At 42.9% G+C, this 18,812-nt stretch overlaps 1 protein-coding gene across 2 annotated transcripts; it reads left to right on the top strand.

Annotated features, from left to right (window-relative positions):
* Window positions 1–1,409: 1,409 nt before the first annotated feature.
* On the top strand, window positions 1,410–18,153 carry CARD17 (Caspase recruitment domain-containing protein 17). Of its 2 annotated transcripts, none has more exons than XM_087717323.1 (9): window positions 1,410–1,836; window positions 5,659–5,931; window positions 7,574–7,683; window positions 8,399–8,572; window positions 9,689–9,923; window positions 10,427–10,585; window positions 13,897–14,006; window positions 15,171–15,271; window positions 17,774–18,153. In XM_087717323.1, the coding sequence occupies exons 1-8, from the start codon at window positions 1,830–1,832 to the stop codon at window positions 15,261–15,263; spliced, it is 1,161 nt and encodes a 386-aa protein (XP_087573449.1). In that variant the 5' UTR covers window positions 1,410–1,829; the 3' UTR covers window positions 15,264–15,271; window positions 17,774–18,153. The 2 variants fall into 2 exon arrangements, with proteins under 2 accessions (XP_087573449.1, XP_087573448.1); XM_087717322.1 differs by lacking the exon at window positions 17,774–18,153 and adding an exon at window positions 17,737–17,773 and having other exon boundaries at window positions 1,413–1,836; window positions 15,171–15,269.
* The last annotated feature ends 659 nt before the right edge of the window (window positions 18,154–18,812 follow it).

The raw sequence follows: 18,812 nt of genomic DNA, 5'->3' as shown, positions 1-18,812 counted from the left end.
CAGGCAAGAGCAGAGTTGAAATCCTCTCTGAAACAGCTGGAAAAGGTACATGTGGATTGGAGGGAGGGGGAGGAATTCAAACTTCATCCTCAGTGTAGATACCTCCCCGAGTGTAGTTTGATTGCAGGCAGAGCCACGTTGCCTTTTCAAACACACACATACGGATAAAACTATATAAGCCCAACTTCACTGATTACAAGTTTGAAAAGGCAATGTGGCTCCACTTGCAATCAAAGGCTCGGATCGGCTCCCCTCCGGCTTCTCTGCCTCTTCTCTGTGTTTGGGGAAGGCAGCAGGGGAAATGGGGGGGAGGGTATGGCAGAGGATCTGCTTTCAAGCCATTGGAAAATACATCCAATCCAACTTCTGTGTTTGTGTTTGTTTAAGAGAGAGTGAGTGAGGGAAGGGCGTAGGAGAGATAGTCCAATCCAACTTCTCTGTGTGGGTGCATGTGTCTGTTTGAGAGAGGGGGAAGGGAGGGAGAGAGGGAGGAAGGAGGGGGAGGGAGAAGAAAAAGAATGAAGGAAACTTTTTTGCAAAGGAGAAAAACAAATTCTGTCGCTTTAAATCAGAACTGAGCATGCCTGGTTGTGGAATTCTGGGAGTTGAAGTCCACAAGTCTTAAAAAAATTGAAACCCACCACTATGTCAGTACCACACCAGCCATAAACCTCACTGCACGTCACTGCTAGGCTGCATTTTGAATCCAGGTTTGGTTGAGTTCTCAGATGCTATGTGGCGAGTTGAGTAAAGGGCCAATATTATCATGCTTTAATCCCATCCCCTAGAGCTGAAGGGGAGAACTCTTTATTATATAAAGTGGACTAGCTTGGCCTTCTTAATGGCCCATTGACAAAGGGTGGATGGGCAGGAAGCTACAGGCAGCTATTCTGTCTTTTAAAACATGTTTCTTTCTTTTCACATCCAGATAAATATTCTGCCTTTTCAATATTTCCTAGGGTATTTCATTTTTCTGGGAGTGGGCTGGGTGATAACTTCCTACAAGTCATTGTTTAAAAAAGAAAAATTGTTCACCACTTTGAGAGAGAATTCTTTTGTTTGAGTGTGTGTGGAGATCCTCAGTCATCCAGGTCATGGTTGTCCCAAAAGTGCCTTTTCAAAAGGCAACTAGACTTTGTTTTTCCTTAAAAACCTTTTGCCTCTCATCCAAGAAGCTCCCTCAGTTCTGTTCTTTTGTTTGAAGATTTTTTTATCTACTTCTTTGGTTACACTTAAGATTAGCATAAAAGGAGGTGGGAAACAAGGGAAGGAGACCACAAACATCCATTTCTGGCTGAGAGCAAGGCATTCTTATGATGCCAACTGACAGAAATCGGAAAAGAACTGGGGGGGAAAGGCAGATTTTACAGCAGTGCCTGTAAAAAAGCTTTCTGTTTCCTTTCCTGCAGCTTGGCAGGACAAATGCTACCAAATAAGGAATCCACTGAGCTGAACATTTCAAACACAGAAAACAGGCGCCTGAGCCATTTTTAATGAATGTTCAACTTGGAAAAAATCTTATCGATGTGATCATTAAGAGTAGGAAACCGTTTTGATGGCACATAAACATTCAAAGCGATCCATAATTCTGAAGGGCAAAAGATACCTTGCCTGTCAACGTGGCTGCATATGAAAGAGACGATTGCGCCATCTGCCTCTGTTTCTAGGATACTCCCACGGCTGTCGGGGCCAGCTCTTTCTTCCTGTTCAATTCTTGGGCGGGAAAGAAAACAATGGGTGCGATTTCTTTCACTTTCACAATTGCCCAGAGCTGGAACTGCTGCGGTGTTTTGAGCTTTTTCCTTCCCGGTGGCATTAGCTGAGGGATCATGGCAGGTAAGATCATAAATACTTCTCTACCCCTCTCTCACCTTTTTCTTTTCTTCTTGAAACCTGAAATCCTTAAAAGAGCAGGAGTGGCGCTTTGACTGATTCCTTATCGCTCTCTTGCCTTGCATTTTTTTACCTGTACCATGCGAGGAGGGCCCCTTCCTTTTTCCACCCACTCTGCTTCTTGCAACGTGCAAAAAGGGAACTTTATTCCTAAACCGGGTTGCTTTGGCTGCCAAGATCAGGATTTTAAATCAAGACGCTGGCAGGATCGTATATAGATACCGAAGGAGAGCAACAGGAGCTGGTTGCCAGGCATCTCAAGGGGGTGATTAAGGAGCAGGAATTTTTCATTTTATTGTTTTGAGATTGTTTCATAGTTACTGGTTTTATTGCCGTTGTAAGGCTTCCAGAGTTGCTTAAGTTGGTTGGTCATGCAAATCAATCAATCAATCAATCAATCAATTAATAGTGTATTGTTGAAGGAACCCTGATCCTCAATTTACATCCCCTTTTATAGTTAACATAACAAAGAAAAAGGTAGGAGGAAAGTGGATTGGACAGGACAATTCCTTTGCATAGGAAATCAGTTATACCTAGTCAAACATGTTACACATCTGCATCCCATATTAGCACACATGTTCATTAAAATGAGGCCTGATGTCTGAAGGGGCGTAAATTGTGAAGAAAAAGGTTACTTGGACTTCAGGTGTTGCTTAAGTTGCCTGGTCATTCAAATAAAGTAAATACATAAATAAATAAGCTGTGGATGAGTAGGCAAACACAATTGCTTCCTCAGATATAGATTAACACGGTCTCCCCTCTACGTGACCTTCAGTTGGATTCACTGCTGGCTGGGGAATTCTGGGAGTTGAAGTCCGGACATCTTCAAGTTGCCAAGGTTGAGAAACACTGATTTAAATGGAGTGCAAAGAACTTTGGTCTCTGGACTACAGCACAAATAGAGATATATATGCAAATTAGCATAGTTTTTATACCCTTTCAGAAAACAAAGGGACACGGATTGTTAGCAAGCAGTAGGCAATAAGCAACAAAGCACAGGTAGTCCTTGACTTATGATCACCACTGAGCCCAACGTTGCTGTGGCTAAGCAAGACAGCTGTTAAATGAGTTTTGCCCCCATTTTACCACTTTTCTTGCCACATTCGTTAAGCGAATCTCTGCAGTTGTTCAATGAGCAACACGGTTGTTAAGTGAATCTAGATTTCCCATTGACTTTGCTTGTCAGAGGGTCGCAAAAAAGATAGTCACATGACCCCGGGTCACGGCAACCATCATAAATATGGACCAGTTGGCTAGCATCTAAATGTAAATTGCATGATCATGGAGAAGCTGCAATGGTCACAAGTGTGAACAATGCTCATAAGAGAAGCTGCAATGGTCACAAGTGTGAAAAATGGTAATTTGTCTCTTTCTTTGGTGCCATTGTAACTTTGAATGGTCACTAAACTGTTGTAAGTCAAGGATTATCTTTATTCACAGCTCCTGGTAGAGGATGGCCCTCCCAGAAGTTGGGTTCATTACTAAAATATTACAGCCCTCATCCTTCTACCCCACCTGATAATTATTCATTCAAAACTTTCTAGCTAATTTATCGGCAACAAAGAGAATTATCCTTGAATCAACTACTGGCTTGGTATGAGTTCCTTGACCTATCCTCCGCGAGCTGCACTGGCTACCGATTGGTCTCCGGATACGCTTCAAGGCGCTAGTCGTCACTTATAAAGCCCTTCATGTGATTGGACCTGGGTACTTGAGAGACCGCTTGCTGCCAATTACCTCCCAAAGGCCCATTAGATCCCACAGATTAGGCCTCCTCCGGGTTCCATCTACTGGCCAATGTCATCTGGCTACTACCCGGAGGAGGGCCTTCTCTGTGGCTGCTCCGGCCCTTTGGAACGAACTCCCTGCAGAGATTCGGACCCTCACCTCTCTCCAGGCTTTCCGCTGTGCCGGCAGGCCTGGGGTTGATGAGTTCCCTTCCCCCCTCGAATTGTGTGACTGTTGACTGTCTTTTTAAATTCTCTTTGTACCTTGTTTGTTGTATTCCCTTCTTGTTTACCCCCCCCCCTTGGGTTTGTTAGCCGCCCTGAGTCCCTCCGGGAATAGGGCGGCATATAAATACAATAAACCTTATAACCTTATAACCTTATGTGGCTATTTGTGTAGCTTTCCAGGAATTTTAGGACAAGATGGGAGGGACAAGCCCTCGCCTGGCTCCAGAGGTTTTCCCAAACTTCGGGGAGGCCCATTTTTTTGCCCTCCCCGAGCCTCCGTGCGTGCCCTGCACTAATCTGCATCCAAAACGGGCCATGTGGGGACTCTGGGGTGGGGTGAGCGGGGCCAGCCAGGAGTGGGATTTGGGGGTTCTCTGAACTGCACAGAATTTTAGCTAGAGGTTCTCCCGAACCCCTGCGAACCCAGAAATATGTCTGCTTATATAAAATAAAATATAAACTAATCAAAATGTACAGCGTTTACATCCTAAGTTTAAAAAGCAAACTCACATTGACATTAGACAAGCTTAGCCTGTTGCACAAAGCAGCTACTGGTGCTTTGATTTGTTTAATGTGTTGTAGAAACAATATCTGAGCATGTGTGTCTGTGTATTTGTAAGGGGTTGTAATTAGATAAAGAGTCCAACATCACTTTATTCACTTTCGCCAGAATCCTATGTTATGTAATAATACATAAAATCCAGCCATTGGTTAGAGTTACCCAGTTAAGGGTTCTCGGGGCAGAAAAGCCAGCTAAGTAATCCAGCTTCCCCAATGGCCATTTTTTTTGCCAGAAGTTAGCAAAAAAAATATTACCGTTTGACTGCAGGATGCTTCAACCAATTGTAAATGCAAGCATGTTGCCAATTGCCCAAAGGTGCAGAAGTTATTCAACAATTCTAAATGTGAACTGTTGGAAGAAATATCCATCTGGTTCACTTCCAAGCCAGGAAAAAAACATTGGAAACATGGTTGCTGATTGGAAAGATGGTTTAATGATGAAGCAGATTGAGGGGTTTTTAAACCTTCTCTTGGGTTTGAACTTGAGCTTCCTGTTCCTGTGCAAGAACATGTATTCTATTGGCTGTTGTAGGTGTCAGAGCTGGCTCTGTACGTTGTCTCAGCTCCCAGGTTTGGTTGAAGTTTGGCTGGTGTAATGAAGGGGCTTGTTGGGCAATTCCTATTGTAGGTGAGGACTAATCCTACCTTTGTTCAGACCTTGCTGCAGAGAATTTGCTTATGAATAGAGCTAGCTATCTCTTTATCTCCAGACCTTCCGCACAGCCCTCAAGACCTGGCTATCCCGTCAGGCCTGGGGATAAAGATCGTAATCTGTCCCCACCCGAATGATGAATGTTGTGTACTATTTTTACTTATGTATTGTTTTATGTCTTATTGTCTTGTACTCCCCTCCCTATATATTGTAAGCCACCCTGAGTCCCCTCAGGGAAAAGGGCGGCCTATAAATAATAAAACCATAAAACCATAAACCATAAACAAGTGCTGACATCTGCTGTGGGCTATTAAGGAAGGTGGGGCTGCTTTCCAAGAGCATGTTTCTCCTTTTCTCACCCAGGGAAATATAATATTCTGCCTTTTTAATATTTCTCAATATATATCATTCTTCTAGGAGAGGGGTCGGTGCTAACTTTCTACAGAATGCAGGTCATAAGCCAATTGTTCCAAGGCCATTGTAACTTTGAATTCACATGAAAAGAATATAAATCAAGGACTATCTGTATCTCACTAAAGTTGTAATTCTTCGGGTCAGAGTGATAAATTTGGAAAAATGCATTTGTTTTCCCTACAGACAAGAAGTTGGGAGAAGTGCGCACCGAATTTATAAAGCGTGTTAACAAAACCATCATCAAGCAACTCTTGGATGAGCTGCTCTGTGTGGGAATCATGAGTGATGAAGAGGTGGAAGAAGTGAATGTGACAGATAAGACACAGGATCAAGCAAGAATTTTGATCGATAATGTGAGGAAGAAGGGGCCTGAAGCTAGCCGCCACTTTATTGTCTTCCTCCTGGACCGAAATACTTTCTTAGCTGAACAATTGGATCTCCAAGCTTTCACTGCTGGTACTTGTGATCTTATAACATATCATCCAGCTTTGGCCCAAAATTATTGGCCTCTCTCCCTAATTTAGTTACTGTGGCCCAGAATCATGCAAATGTTTTGTGTTGTGCCCCAAACTCTTTGGGCTGATTAGATTTGGCCATATTGGTGTAAAAGATCATTTTGAAAGGAAACTTTATCATAAGATGATATTCCCCTGTTTTTTAGGAGCACATTCTTAAGAATGCTTCTATATATTGAGATATAGGTACATGAAATTTGAGTACATTTCAATTTGCTTCATCATATCGCATAAACGATCCCTTTTTAATAAAAATTCTCCTTTAATTTCTTTTTTTGACTAGGACAGTAATGTTGAACCTTTTGGGCTCAGCGTGTCAAAAATTCAGAAAAAGCCTAACTTGACTCTGCTGCCACTTGGACAAAGAAAAAAACAATTCTTAACAAAGTGTTGTTTGGGATGGGCCGCATATAAATGTAATAAAATAAATAAAACTCATATAATTGTCATTGTCTCTCTATCTGAGGTTGCATGACACCTGGAAACTTTGGAGAATGATCGTGCGTGGCCTGCTCTGAAAAGAACAGAAAAGCATATCACTTTCATGCACCCTTCTTTAAAGCTCCAGAGGCTGTGTGAGAGCAGAGCCGTTTTGCATGATTACAGAGGGCCCAGAGGCCGCGTGAGAGCATACCACATTCTTCTGTGGCATCTGGAGCTTCTGGAACCATGTGAGAACTTCCCATGCTTTTTGGAGGCTGCAGAGGCCACATGAGATTGTGGTGTGCTCTTATGCAGCTTCTGGACCCACTGGAAGTCATGTGAGAGGGTCTTAGTCTTACAGGGCCATTGGAACCTCCAAAAATCATGCAAGAACATTCTCACATGATTTTCAGGGAGGTCCAGAGGTTGCACATGAGCAGCGCCCTCTCAAACAACTCCCAGTAGATCCAGAGGTGGTGCAAGAGTACAAAACATTATCATGTGGCCCCTAGGAATGTCACCAAAAATGACAGGGTGTGTCACGGGTAACACATGTCATAGGTTCCCTATCCACCAGACTAGATGGTAGTATGGACAAGAAACAGGTCTGCTGCTTTTTTTTCTCAATTGCTCATTTCAATTGAGTCTCGGTTGGGCAGCCATACATGTACATTTTCTTCAATTAATAAATAATTTGAAGGGATAGGTCGGAAGTTAGCTAAAAGAATCAGAAAGATTGGTAGGCTTTAGTCTGGATGTTATGTTATTTGGTAGGTTTCTAGTTAGTATCATGTAGGCTTTCTAGGAGATCAGCAATGTGGAGGAAAGGCCAAAGTCTCCACAGCTATCCTTTGCCAGCAGCTCTGTTCATGTTCTGTAATTCTCTGCATGTTTTTTAGATCTGCTATGGCAGTGGAAACAATACACTGGAGGACATGTTCTTTCTCAGGGCCCAGATTTGCTAATTGCTAACCGTTTTTTGTTCATGTTGGAGCTGACAAAACAAGCATCTGTGACCTAACTATAATTCCCAATGCCCTTCTGACCGGCTGCTAGGGACTATAGCTATTTAAAAGGTCCGAATCTGACTCATGTAATATTTAATATTTTGCTGTGGTAAAAAAGCTAAATCTAGCGTTCAACTTTCCTCCCATCTCCAGTTGGCCAGTCAACAGAAGTTAAAATCTCAGTGGAAGAGGAATCTAAAAATGGGATCAAGCTTTGTCCTCAGAATCTATTTCAGCAAATACAGACTAGTGAAGGCACTGAGGTGAGTTGCCAGACCTAAATTAGATGTCTCCAAGACTTGAGCTTGAATGCTGCACTTTATTGCATGCAGCAGCTGCTGTAAAGGTAACCACAGCAGAAAATTTTAATATATTTTAAATTCTCCTCATCCTGGTTTTTAGAAATATTACCTTGCTTTATTTGTAAAGCAAAAAAAATTGAGCTGAGAATCCTCTGTTGTTCCATATGTAACACAAATAAAACAGGCAACATGAAATTAAGGGAGCTTTAAATGCTATGTGACCACAATGCCTTCAATGGCTTTAAAAGTAGACAACTCATGGACTCTGTGACTTCACAGAATTGCCATGCTCTCTGAATATTTGTTGCTGGTTACAGGAAGGGGAAGGAAAGACTTGTGGGCTTCCTCAAGTGCCTAGCCACCCACTATGGCAAACAAGAAGTCTACTATTTTGGGGCTGATTCAATAATTTTATTTTTATGGTTATGTGGAACAAATATTCAGATTCAAATAATCTCTGAACATTAAATTCTGAGTAATAGCAAAACCATCGTACCAGCCTTGTTTGTAGATTTTACAGTGGCGTCAATATGATTAAATTTGTTACCAAACTAGTTTCCAGGATCCCTTACCACTGGCTAAGATTGATAAGATCTGGGAGAGACTTAAACTAGATGGATGCTTGCATGGCGTGACTATAGTTCAGGATAAGAATCACTTTTGTTTCCCCATGCAGATCTACCCCATCAATGATCCCAAGACTCGTACGCGCCTGGCCTTGATAATCTGCAATATCAAATTCGATCACTTGGCTTATAGGCAGGGGGCTGAAGTAGACTTGGAACAGATGAAGCTTCTCCTAGAAGATCTGGGATACAATGTGAAAATAGAGCGCAATTTGAGCTCAGAGGTAAAAAAAAATATTAAGCTTATAGAGTAAAATTCAATGTGTTACTCAAGGAAAAAAGTCTAGCAACTTTAATTGAAACCTAAACATTCAAAGAATGGGTGTGGAAGTTTTGATTTTGATTTAGTTAGTTGTACCTAGGCAGCTTCAAAATTGAATAAAGCATGGCAGTCTTGTTAAACTACTTATATAATAACATTTAACACAGACGTAGATAATCTAATACCATGTGGATGTTTTAAATTATAAACCCAGGAAGGCCTTTCTACTCCAAAAAACTGTAGGTTACCAAGTTGTTTATACCTAATTTAGTATAAGAAAAAATGCCTAAATTGGTAATTGAACTTCTCTCAAATTGGACTACCTTTTTAAAATTTCAAATGCCAACATATTGCTTCTTTTTCATCTCCCATAATTGTTTCTCCAAAAACATAGTTGAGGAGGCTAGCTTTTCAGTGAGAATATACGACTATACTTGCCAGGATAGGTTTTTTCACCCTTCTGGAGAGCATGATGAGGTCAGCCTTCCAAGATAGTCCCCTTCGGGGGAAAAGGGCGGCATATAAATGTAATAATAAACTGAACTGAAGATAGGACCCATCCCCATATTGGAGATTTGTGACGGTGTTCCCAATTCTTAGATATGGAGATTTGCTGCACAGTCCTCCCATTCAAATCTAGAGAGAAAAAAACTGGTAATTGTTTCTGCATTGAATTTTTACTAAGCTTGAATAATAATTTAAATATACCCTGTTTCCCTGAAAATAAGACCTCCACGGATAATAAGCCCAATCAGGCTTTTGAGTACATGTGCTAAAAGAAGCCATCCTCCCAAAATAAGCCCAACCTGAAAAAATTGCAATACACCAGTGGCCATGAGGTAACCATGCTCGTTGCCACCTGCACCCCCAAAATAATAAGACCTCCCCGAAAATAAGGCCAAATGTTTATTTCAAGGGTTAAAAGAAAATATGACCCTGTCTTATTTTCCAGGACACATGATAGTACAATTGCAAGAAGGCTACCCCCATTCTTCTTCTCAATTCTAATAGTGAGTGCAGAGTTAGTTAGAAACTCCATTTCCACTCCTGACCCGCCTTCCTTTTTCATTGCTTTCAGGATATCACCACTTGCTTGAAGAATTTTGCAGCTCGAGAAGAGCACAAGGCTTCAGATGGGATGTTTGTGGTACTGATGTCTCATGGCCTCCAGGACGTCATTTGTGGAGTCCACTCAGAAGACGAACACTCTGACATATTCTCCATCCATACTGTCTTCTCCATCTTCAACAACAAAAATTGCCAAGCTTTGAGGGGAAAGCCCAAGGTGGTCATTATTCAAGCATGTCGTGGGGGTAGGTTGCTGAAGTTGAGACCTTCTGGGGCGGCGGGGATGTGGGGGGAGGCAGCTGAGTGTTTGGGAGGAATATATAGTCTCTTGCACATAGTCTTAACTAGACCAAGCAAACTCTATATCAAGGGGTGGGGAACTATGAGGAATCCTGGGAGTTGAAGTCCACAAGTCATAAAGGGGCCCTAGTTTCCCACTTCTGCTCTAGAACATCTGCTTTTGGCAAACTGATTTGTAAATATTTATTGCTGATTGTATTTATCTCCATAAGACCTATGATCTTCAAGTGTGTTGGAATAATGACTTTCCATAAATGGCAATGCAACAGTTGGGAAACACTAATCTTGAACCTTATCTTAAACCTTGGCAGTTTGCCTCATTGAAACCTGTCAGGAACCAAAGGCTGTGCTGTACTTTTATGATGATCATAAAGCCTTGTGTGAATAATCTCTGTTCTGTCACAGGGTTTTGATAATGATTGTTGAGTCTCCCATTTTGTCTCTCCAGCGCAACGAGGGTACATGGTGGAAAACGTGGAAGACTCAGTTGCATCTGCTGCTGCCTCTCTCCAGTCTGATTCACACATCACCATGCAATTGCAAACTGATGCCATTAAGAAAGTGCATGTGGAGAGTGACTTCATCTGCCTATATTCCACCACCCCCGGTAAGAGACTGTTAAAATGAAATTGCTCAGTAGGGGTCCAAAGGAGGATATAAATGAAAATAGCAATAGCAATAGCAGTTACACTTATATACCGCTTCATAGGGCTTTCAGCCCTCTCTAAGCGGTTTACAGAGTCAGCGTATTGCCCCCAACAACAATCCGGGTCCTCATTTCACCCACCTCAGAAGGATGGAAGGCTGAATCAACCTTGAGCCGGTGAGATTAGAACCACTGAACTGCAGATAACAGTCAGCTGAAGTGGCCTGCAGTACTGCGCTCTAACCACTGAGCCACCTTGCTAATTTCTGCCTTAGCAATACAGGCATTTAGTTCACAAAGCTGCTTGTCAAAGATTGGCAACTAATCAGTTAGGAAAACTAGATCTGGATCCAGAGGTGAAACAGTACCGCCCGAACCGGTAGTAAAAATGTTACTGGTTTGCCCAAACACATAGTAAAAAAATGCTGTACAAAGTTTTTTAAAAGTTTCCAGATGTGGCACAGGTGATTGTCACACAGTTGATTCGGAACTTTTTAAAAACTATTTTTTAGCATTTTAAACTACCAACTGGGGAAAAAGGTAGTTTAAAGATGCTTTAAAAAGTAAAAAAAATAATGTTCTGACCGCCACCCCAGAGACAATCAGCTGTGTGGTGACTTTGTTTTCTTTTTGGCCACTAGATGGTAGCAAAGAGTTTTTCAGCTTAGACTTTTTCAACAGCTTTATCCCAGGGATATAGAGAGTGTGGGATAAAAGAGGGATAAAAAGGATCAATAACAACAACAACAACAATAATAATAATGAAACTGTTGATCACATACTCAGCTGCTGTAAAAAAATCACGCAGACTGATTATAAATTGCGGCACAATTCAGTAGCACAAATGATCCATTGGAATTTGTGCAAAAATTATAATATTAAAACAGCAACAAACTGGTGGGAACATAAGCCTAAAAAAGTCACCGAAAATCAGATGGTCAAGATCTTGTGGGATTTTTGCATACAAACGGACAAAATACTGGCGCATAATACACCAGACATCACACTGGTCGAGAAAAATAAGGTTACAATCATAGACATCGCAATATCAGGTGATAGCAGGGTCAACGAGAAGGAATATGAAAAAATCACGAAATACCAGGACTTAAAAATTGAAATTCAACGATTATGGCAGAAACCAGCAGTGGTAATTCCAGTGGTAATCGGCACACTGGGTGCTATTCCAAAAGCACTGGAATTACATTTAAAACAGTTAAAAATTGACAAAATCACCGTCAGTCAAATGCAAAAAGCCGCACTGCTTGGATCTGCACGCATATTACGAAAATACATTATGATGTCCTAGGCCCCTGGGTGGGGCCCGACTAGTAATCAATGTCAAATCTGGTGAAACAACTGGCCGCTGTGATACAATTCTGTTGTTGCGAATAATAATAATAATGCTATGCATAGCCAATACTTGAAAAGCATTGAAGGCAAAGCTGGCCAAAAGCTAACTTGGAACTGGTTAAGATCAAGAGCACTGCTTTATTTTGGCAGCTCAAGAACAAGCCTTAGCCACAAACTGCATGAAGGCAAAAATTCAACATGTTATCACCAACAGCAAATTTCGCCTCTGTAATGAGAAAGATGAGATAGTCAACCACTTGATCAGTGGGTGCAGCAAAATTTCACAAACTGACTACCTACAATGCCATGACCGCGTTGCTAAGATCATTCACTGGAAATTGTGCCAAAAGTTTGGATTTGAGTACAGCAAAAGCCACTGGGACCATCAGGTTGAGAAGGTTTTAGAGAATGAGAAAGTCAAGATCTTGTGGGACATCAGAATGCAGACTGACAGGCACTTGGCCCACAATGCACCTGACATAACAATAGTTGAAAAGAAAAAAAGTATGCTTCATTGACATTGCAATACCTGGAAATGCACAAATTCAAGATAAACAGCAAGAAAAAATCACAAAGTACCAGGACTTGCAAATTGAAGTTGAGCGAATGTGGAAAAAGAAATCGTGTGTTGTCCCGATTGTAATTGGAGCCCTTGGAGCAATACCTAAAGGGCTACCTCGCTATATGGAAATTTTAAATTTATCAGACTTGAACTACAAAAAACCACCCTACTTGGAACAGCTTATATCCTCTGACGTTACCTTAACAGCTCCTAGGTCCTTGGTTAGGACTCGAGCTGTTGAGCTACCAACCAGCCCCAAAGGCTGTGAATCTCACCAAAGATTAACCACATAATAATAGCAGCTATACTTAGAATTAGAATACATTAAAGAGATTTAAAAAATAGAATTAGGGGGAATATAGTTATACATGATTTTGTATAATATCTAAAGTGAATGTTAGAGGTTAAGACTAGATTTTGAAAAATGTATATTAGATATGCCTAAGAATAGTGTTATGACTATTAGAAGGACACCTTCCCATTGTGGTAAGGTTTGGGGACCGACACCCTCAGTTTTGGCCCCTCTGACTTGGGATTGTAGTCCTGCAGCTGGGGGAGAGAGAGATTGGGTCTGCCCAATAAGTTAAGCTACCAGAAATCTGATCAGCACGAACAAAGATGAGTATGTAGTATGAACTGACCTTGTTGTATAATATTGTACCATTACCTTTGGATGGTCTCCAGACCTCATATTGGGGAAGGAGGGTAGGCCTGTTCTCCTAGGTCTCTCCCTGGGCTGCTGGGCTGCCTCCAGGAAATAGGTCCCATTTTCGGCACACTCACAATTTCTTGAATTTGTGCTGAGATGGTGGCCGCTTCTGGGAATGGAGCACTCTGTTCTGCTTCCCTAACATGGTCTGCACAGCACTGAGAAAACCTTTAGAGATCTTTAAAAGGTAAGTGGATAATGAGAGGTGGGGAAGAGGCCAAGCCCTGCAAGGGACCCAGGAGAAAATCTATGGGTACCTGGTGGAGGGGGGGAAGTAGGCCCAAGGCCTGTAGGGATGATGGGGAGCAGGAATGGAGCATAAGGTATCTTAGGGGTAGGGAAAATCTTGGGAGGCTGAAGGCAAGTGGGCTGGGGTCTGTATTAGATCTCTCAGGGCCTTCCCTACCCCTGAAACTCTTCTCGGTTTAATGATCCACATGTTCATAGGACTGCATCAGGGAGAGCAGAGGATGATGGTGGTTAAGTGAGGCCATCTCGCTCAACGGCCATCATCATTTGCAAAGGTAATGGCCAGGCTCCATTACTGTCATAGGCTGAAGACTATCTGTATAGGTTTAAAGTTTGTTAGGTAGAGAATGAAGTCTGACATTGTGAAGAATCATTATTGCTTAATCATTGTTTTCTGTTTAGATCATGTATCCTGGAGACACCCTGAAACCGGATCACTCTTTATCAAGCAACTAATAGATACTATCAAGAAACATGCCTGGGATTGCAATTTGGAAGAGGTCTTCCGGAAGGTAGGTCTGCTCAAGTCTTTCTACACAAGGACCTCATGTTTCGAAGGTTTCGTTAAAGACCCACTTTGGAATGGCATTAGGAGCCGTGATGGCGCAGTGATTAGAATGCAGTTTTGCGGGCTAATTCTGCTTGCTGCCTGGTGGTTGATCCTCACCAGTTCACTCATCTTTCCATCCTTCAGAGATCAGTAAAATGAGGACCCTGATTGTTGGAGGCAATATCTAATTCTGTAAACCTCCTAGCAAGGGGTTACTTTGAGTCTGTTTCTCATGCTTCCTTCCTATTCAAAAATGTGTTTTGTAACAGATGCATTTCCTACCAAAATCTTGCTGCTTCCTCTGTGTTCCAAGGTCTATTAAGCATTCCATCATAAGAGTCCTGTAAAATCTTTTAAGATTAACAACTTTATTTTAAGAAAGAAGCTTTTGTGAACTGCAACACATCACAAAAGGTTCATGGAGTCACTTAAATTGATGTGGAATTTAAATAGATTGGAATGAGATGAGGGCAAAAGAAAGGTGGTTGTACAGATGAAAATTACATGTCGAACACCTATCAACTAATAATTATGCTATGCCTTAAGATAAAATCAGTTTTAAAAGTTCTCAATTGCTTCTTTCTGATTTTGCCTACTGTAGTCTAATCTGATTCTTCTACAACAGGGGTGTCAAACTCTATTTTATTGAGGGCCGCATCAGGGTTGTGTTTGGTGGGGGCAGGGGCACTCACATAGCCTTCCCGAGCTCTGTTTTTGCTGGCAGAGGGCTGCAGGAGGCAGTTGTGGCCAAAAATGGAGCCCAGCTGGGCTGCGCACAGCCTCCCTGAGCTTCATTTTCACTGGCAGGGGCTGCCGGAGGCCATCACAGCTAAAAACGGAGTGTGGGAGGGCCGCAGATGACCATCCCAAGCTCCATTTTCACTGGGAGAGGCGCCACAGGCTGATTCTTTGCTGTTTCCTGAGCAGCACCACGGACCAGATCTAAGCATCCCATGGGTTGGTTCCAGCCCACGGGTCTTAAGTGTCACCCCCTTATTCTACAATGTCTAGTTAGTAAAGTGAGCATGTATAAGCTGACAAAATATTACTAATTTTTAGATGGGGCTACTTGACTTTCTTGGACATGCAGTCACCGGCTTTTGCTTCTGTACCTTCCATATCACAGGTGTTGCAGCATTTTGCAAACAACCCATGTCAGATGCCCTCAAAGGACAGAACCACCTTGACCAAAAAGTTCTACCTCTTCCCGGGACACTGAAGCCAGGTAAGTGTTTCTTCTTGCAGCTGTAATACCGGATTTTGGGATATTTGGGGGCAGTAGAATGAGGGACAACAGAATCAGCTGATTTTTTTCTTGGAGTTTTCGGATGAATCGGAAACCCCTTTGTGACAAAGGAAATCCCTTATGAAGAAGGGATCTCAACATTATCATGAATTCACTGTCAGGCCTTCAGCCTCTTTCCCTCTGTGTAATATGGAGAAAAATAATCCCTTTTTAAACATCAGTAACAGGAAATCACAAGCCACATGCAGGCTCTCCTACTCCCCAAGTAATGTATTTGTCAAATTTCTGAAAGAGAAGACAGCATTCTTTTGAAGAAAAAGAAATAAAAAGTATGTGAAATCTTTTCATAAGTTTTGCACCTCTTTGGATAATCACTCCAAATACCTGCCCCCCCCCCAAAAAAGTCAGTCCTATCTGCTTCTGTGATGACATTGATCATTGTACACTACATTTCCCAGATACCGGCAACAACCCCCCTACCCACCCACAATGGAAAAAGATTGCCTGCCCCCTCTTTGTAAGGTATTGAACGATTACAACTGATAGCACATATAAATCACTTCAAACAATTGCCAGCACTCTGCAAAATATTTGTGAGACCTCTTTCACCTACATTGCTGTAAGGCAGGGAATATGCTTGATCAGTAAGATCAACAGTAAGAGCCAGCTTTGGAACGAGGTCAAACAGGTATACTTAGCCTTTTTTATGATTACCACTTCTATTTTGCATCTACCTGGATCAAGACAAACATATTAACTCCCTAGAAAAAAACAATCATTCACACAAGCTGTGATTTTATTATAAAATGTAGGGCAAAATGATTTAGAGCAGTGATGACTAACCTTTTTATTGTTGCGTGCTAAAAGCACGCATGCACACACTGATAATGCAATGCGCGCGTGATACCCCCCGCCTCCCGTGCATGTGTGTGCAACACCTGTTTTGGCTTCCAGCATGCTTTCCCCCCCCCCCTTGCCCATTTTTGGCTTCCAGGTTGGTACAGGAGGCTTTGCAGGCCCCAAACTGCAAAAGTTTATACTAGATAAGTCTGGAAGGCCTCCTGCACCAACCTGGAAGCCAAAACAGAGTGCGAGAGTGAGGTCATCAAAATTAAAACATTATTTTACCATAAGTCCACCAGTCTGGCTTCGCCACCATTTCTTTTCTGAAAAAGGCTTCCTGGGGCAACTCCCAAAGAAGCATCTTTATAGGAAACCTTGTTTTGTGTTTATTCCAAAATCTTGGCATGCAGTGGTGGGTTTCACATTTTTTTAGAACCTCTTCTGTAGGTGTGGCCTGCTTTGTGGGAGTGGCTTGCCAGCCATGTGACTGGATGGGCGTGTCCAACTTGTAAAATGTGGTGAAACTCACTTAACAACGCTCTTGCTTAGCAACCAAAATGTTGGCTCAGAAACTGGCATTTGAATCATGCATGTCTTAAAGCTGTCAAGTTACAAGACCCTTGCACCCCTAACCCTTTAGGAAAAAAAAACCCAGGGGTGTTCAAACTTGACAGCTTTAAGACTTGTGGACTTCAACTCCCAGAATTCCTCCTCTCGCTCTTCATCTTGATGATGTGTGGACCGGCGGGGGGAGGGAGCTGGAACCGGTTCTAAATGGCACTGTAGATTTGTGGAACCTCTTCTATAGAACTGGCAGGAACCCACCTCTGTTGGTATGGCATGTCTAACAAAATGGTTGTTAAAATCAACATTTACTTTAATTTGTCATACCACAATGCCATCTAAACCTTAATTCATGGCTTTCTAAATCAAGTGGCCTCTTGTTCCGGAGATTCACCCACTCTTTTAGCCAGACCAAATAACAAACATAGATGCTATGCTTTGAAATACAGTTTCAAATCTGGTAAACCTCAAACCCTTTTTCCTTAGCATCTTGCACTTGTTTGTATATAATGCTTGGTTTTTTCCCCTTGCCATATAAACTTGAAAATATCCCTCTGCCATTGTTTGAATGGAAGTGTGGCCTTGTATTATACTTTGGCGGAGCAATATTGTATAGTGTTAATGTATTGTGAGCCACTCAGAGTTATACGAGCAACATATGCCTTATACCAGTGATGACTAATTTTTTTGTCATGGCATGCCAAAAGTGCGTGTGCACAAGTGCACCCATAATGCAATGCATGCACGATACACCACCACCCCCCGCAGGCACCCCGCCCTCTATGAATGGGTCCACAACCCCCCTGCTCTCCCCCCCACGTGTGTGCAACCATCACGCATGTGTGCGCAACCATCACTTATGCACGCATGACCTCCCATCCCTCCGCTCATGCACGCATCCACCCCCACCCCCCCACGCGTGCATGGAAGAGACCCGAAAACCAGCTGGCTGGCAGGAGGTGCATGCGTATCTGTGGTAGAGGAGCTGAGCTGGGGCGACGGCTCGCGTGCCTCATTCTTTTTCTTCTCTTTTTCTCAGGTGAAGGAGAAACTACTGGGCCCAAAAGCAGATAATTGAAGGAGAAACTACTGGGCCCAAAAGCAGATAATTTTCAGATATATGGAAGAAACATTGATTGACCACACCTTGTCCTTTCTCCACCTTATTCCTCATTGTAAATTTCCATCAACTCGTTTTTGGAAGTTATTGTGATTTGTGTCTAAATCTTATATAGCGTGATTAGTATTTGTTTTCCACAGCAAAAATGTTTAACTGTGATGTTTAAAATGGAAATAAGAGTCAAAACGTATTTGTAATGGTTCCTCCCCTCTCCCCCCAATGGTAAAGAACAATTAATACAGAAGTTAAAGACTTTGGAACGAGCTCCCCGCAGAGATTCGGACCCTCACCTCTCTCCAGGCCTTCCGAAAAGCCGTTAAAACCTGGCTGTGTCGGCAGGCCTGGGGTCACTGTTCCCTCTAAGGTGCGCGGCTGCGCGGCCGCGCACATGGCAAGAAACCCCCGCGCAGAGGTTTCTAACTGCCGCGCAGAGGTTTCTTTCAAAGCAAACGTGGGGAAGTCCTTTGCAGGCGGCTAGAACTGGCCGCCTGCAAAGGACCTCCCCAAACTTGTTTCAGCGGCAGCTCTCAGCCTGGGCGGCAGCGTCACACAGGCTGTGGAAGGAGCGGGAGGAGGAGGGAACCAAAGAGAGGCTTTTGCCGAGTCTGCGCCCCACAGCCAGGACCGTCCTTGCGCCTCAAGCCGTGTTTCTTCCTGCAAAGCCCTTCTGGCGTCAAGCGGAACTCTCGGGTTGCCCGAAGGGCTTTGCAGGAAGAAACGTGGCTTGAGGCGCAAGGACGGTCCTGGCTGTGGGGCGCAGACCCGGTAAAAGCCTCTCTTTGGTTCCCTTCTCCTCCTCCTCCTCCTCCTTCCACAGCCTGCGTGACGCTGCCGCCATAGGCTGAGAGCTGCCGCTGCCGCTGCTGCACAACTGAGGGAGGGAGAGCGAAAGCAGAGGTAGCCTCAAATTTAATTTAAATTCTTTAAAAGAATTTTTGGATTTCTCCTCACCAAACCTTTAAGACTGAAAGTTTTTCCTAACATGAACTTGAGCT

Source organism: Thamnophis sirtalis, unplaced genomic scaffold (genome assembly GCF_051295495.1).
Source record: "Thamnophis sirtalis isolate CommonGarterSnake01/CBP01778 unplaced genomic scaffold, rThaSir2_p1.2 scaffold_6, whole genome shotgun sequence".
Taxonomy (NCBI): Eukaryota; Metazoa; Chordata; class Lepidosauria; order Squamata; family Natricidae; genus Thamnophis; species Thamnophis sirtalis.
The sequence above is the reverse complement of the archived record's forward strand: the minus strand, read 5'-3'. Positions and strand labels throughout refer to the sequence as shown.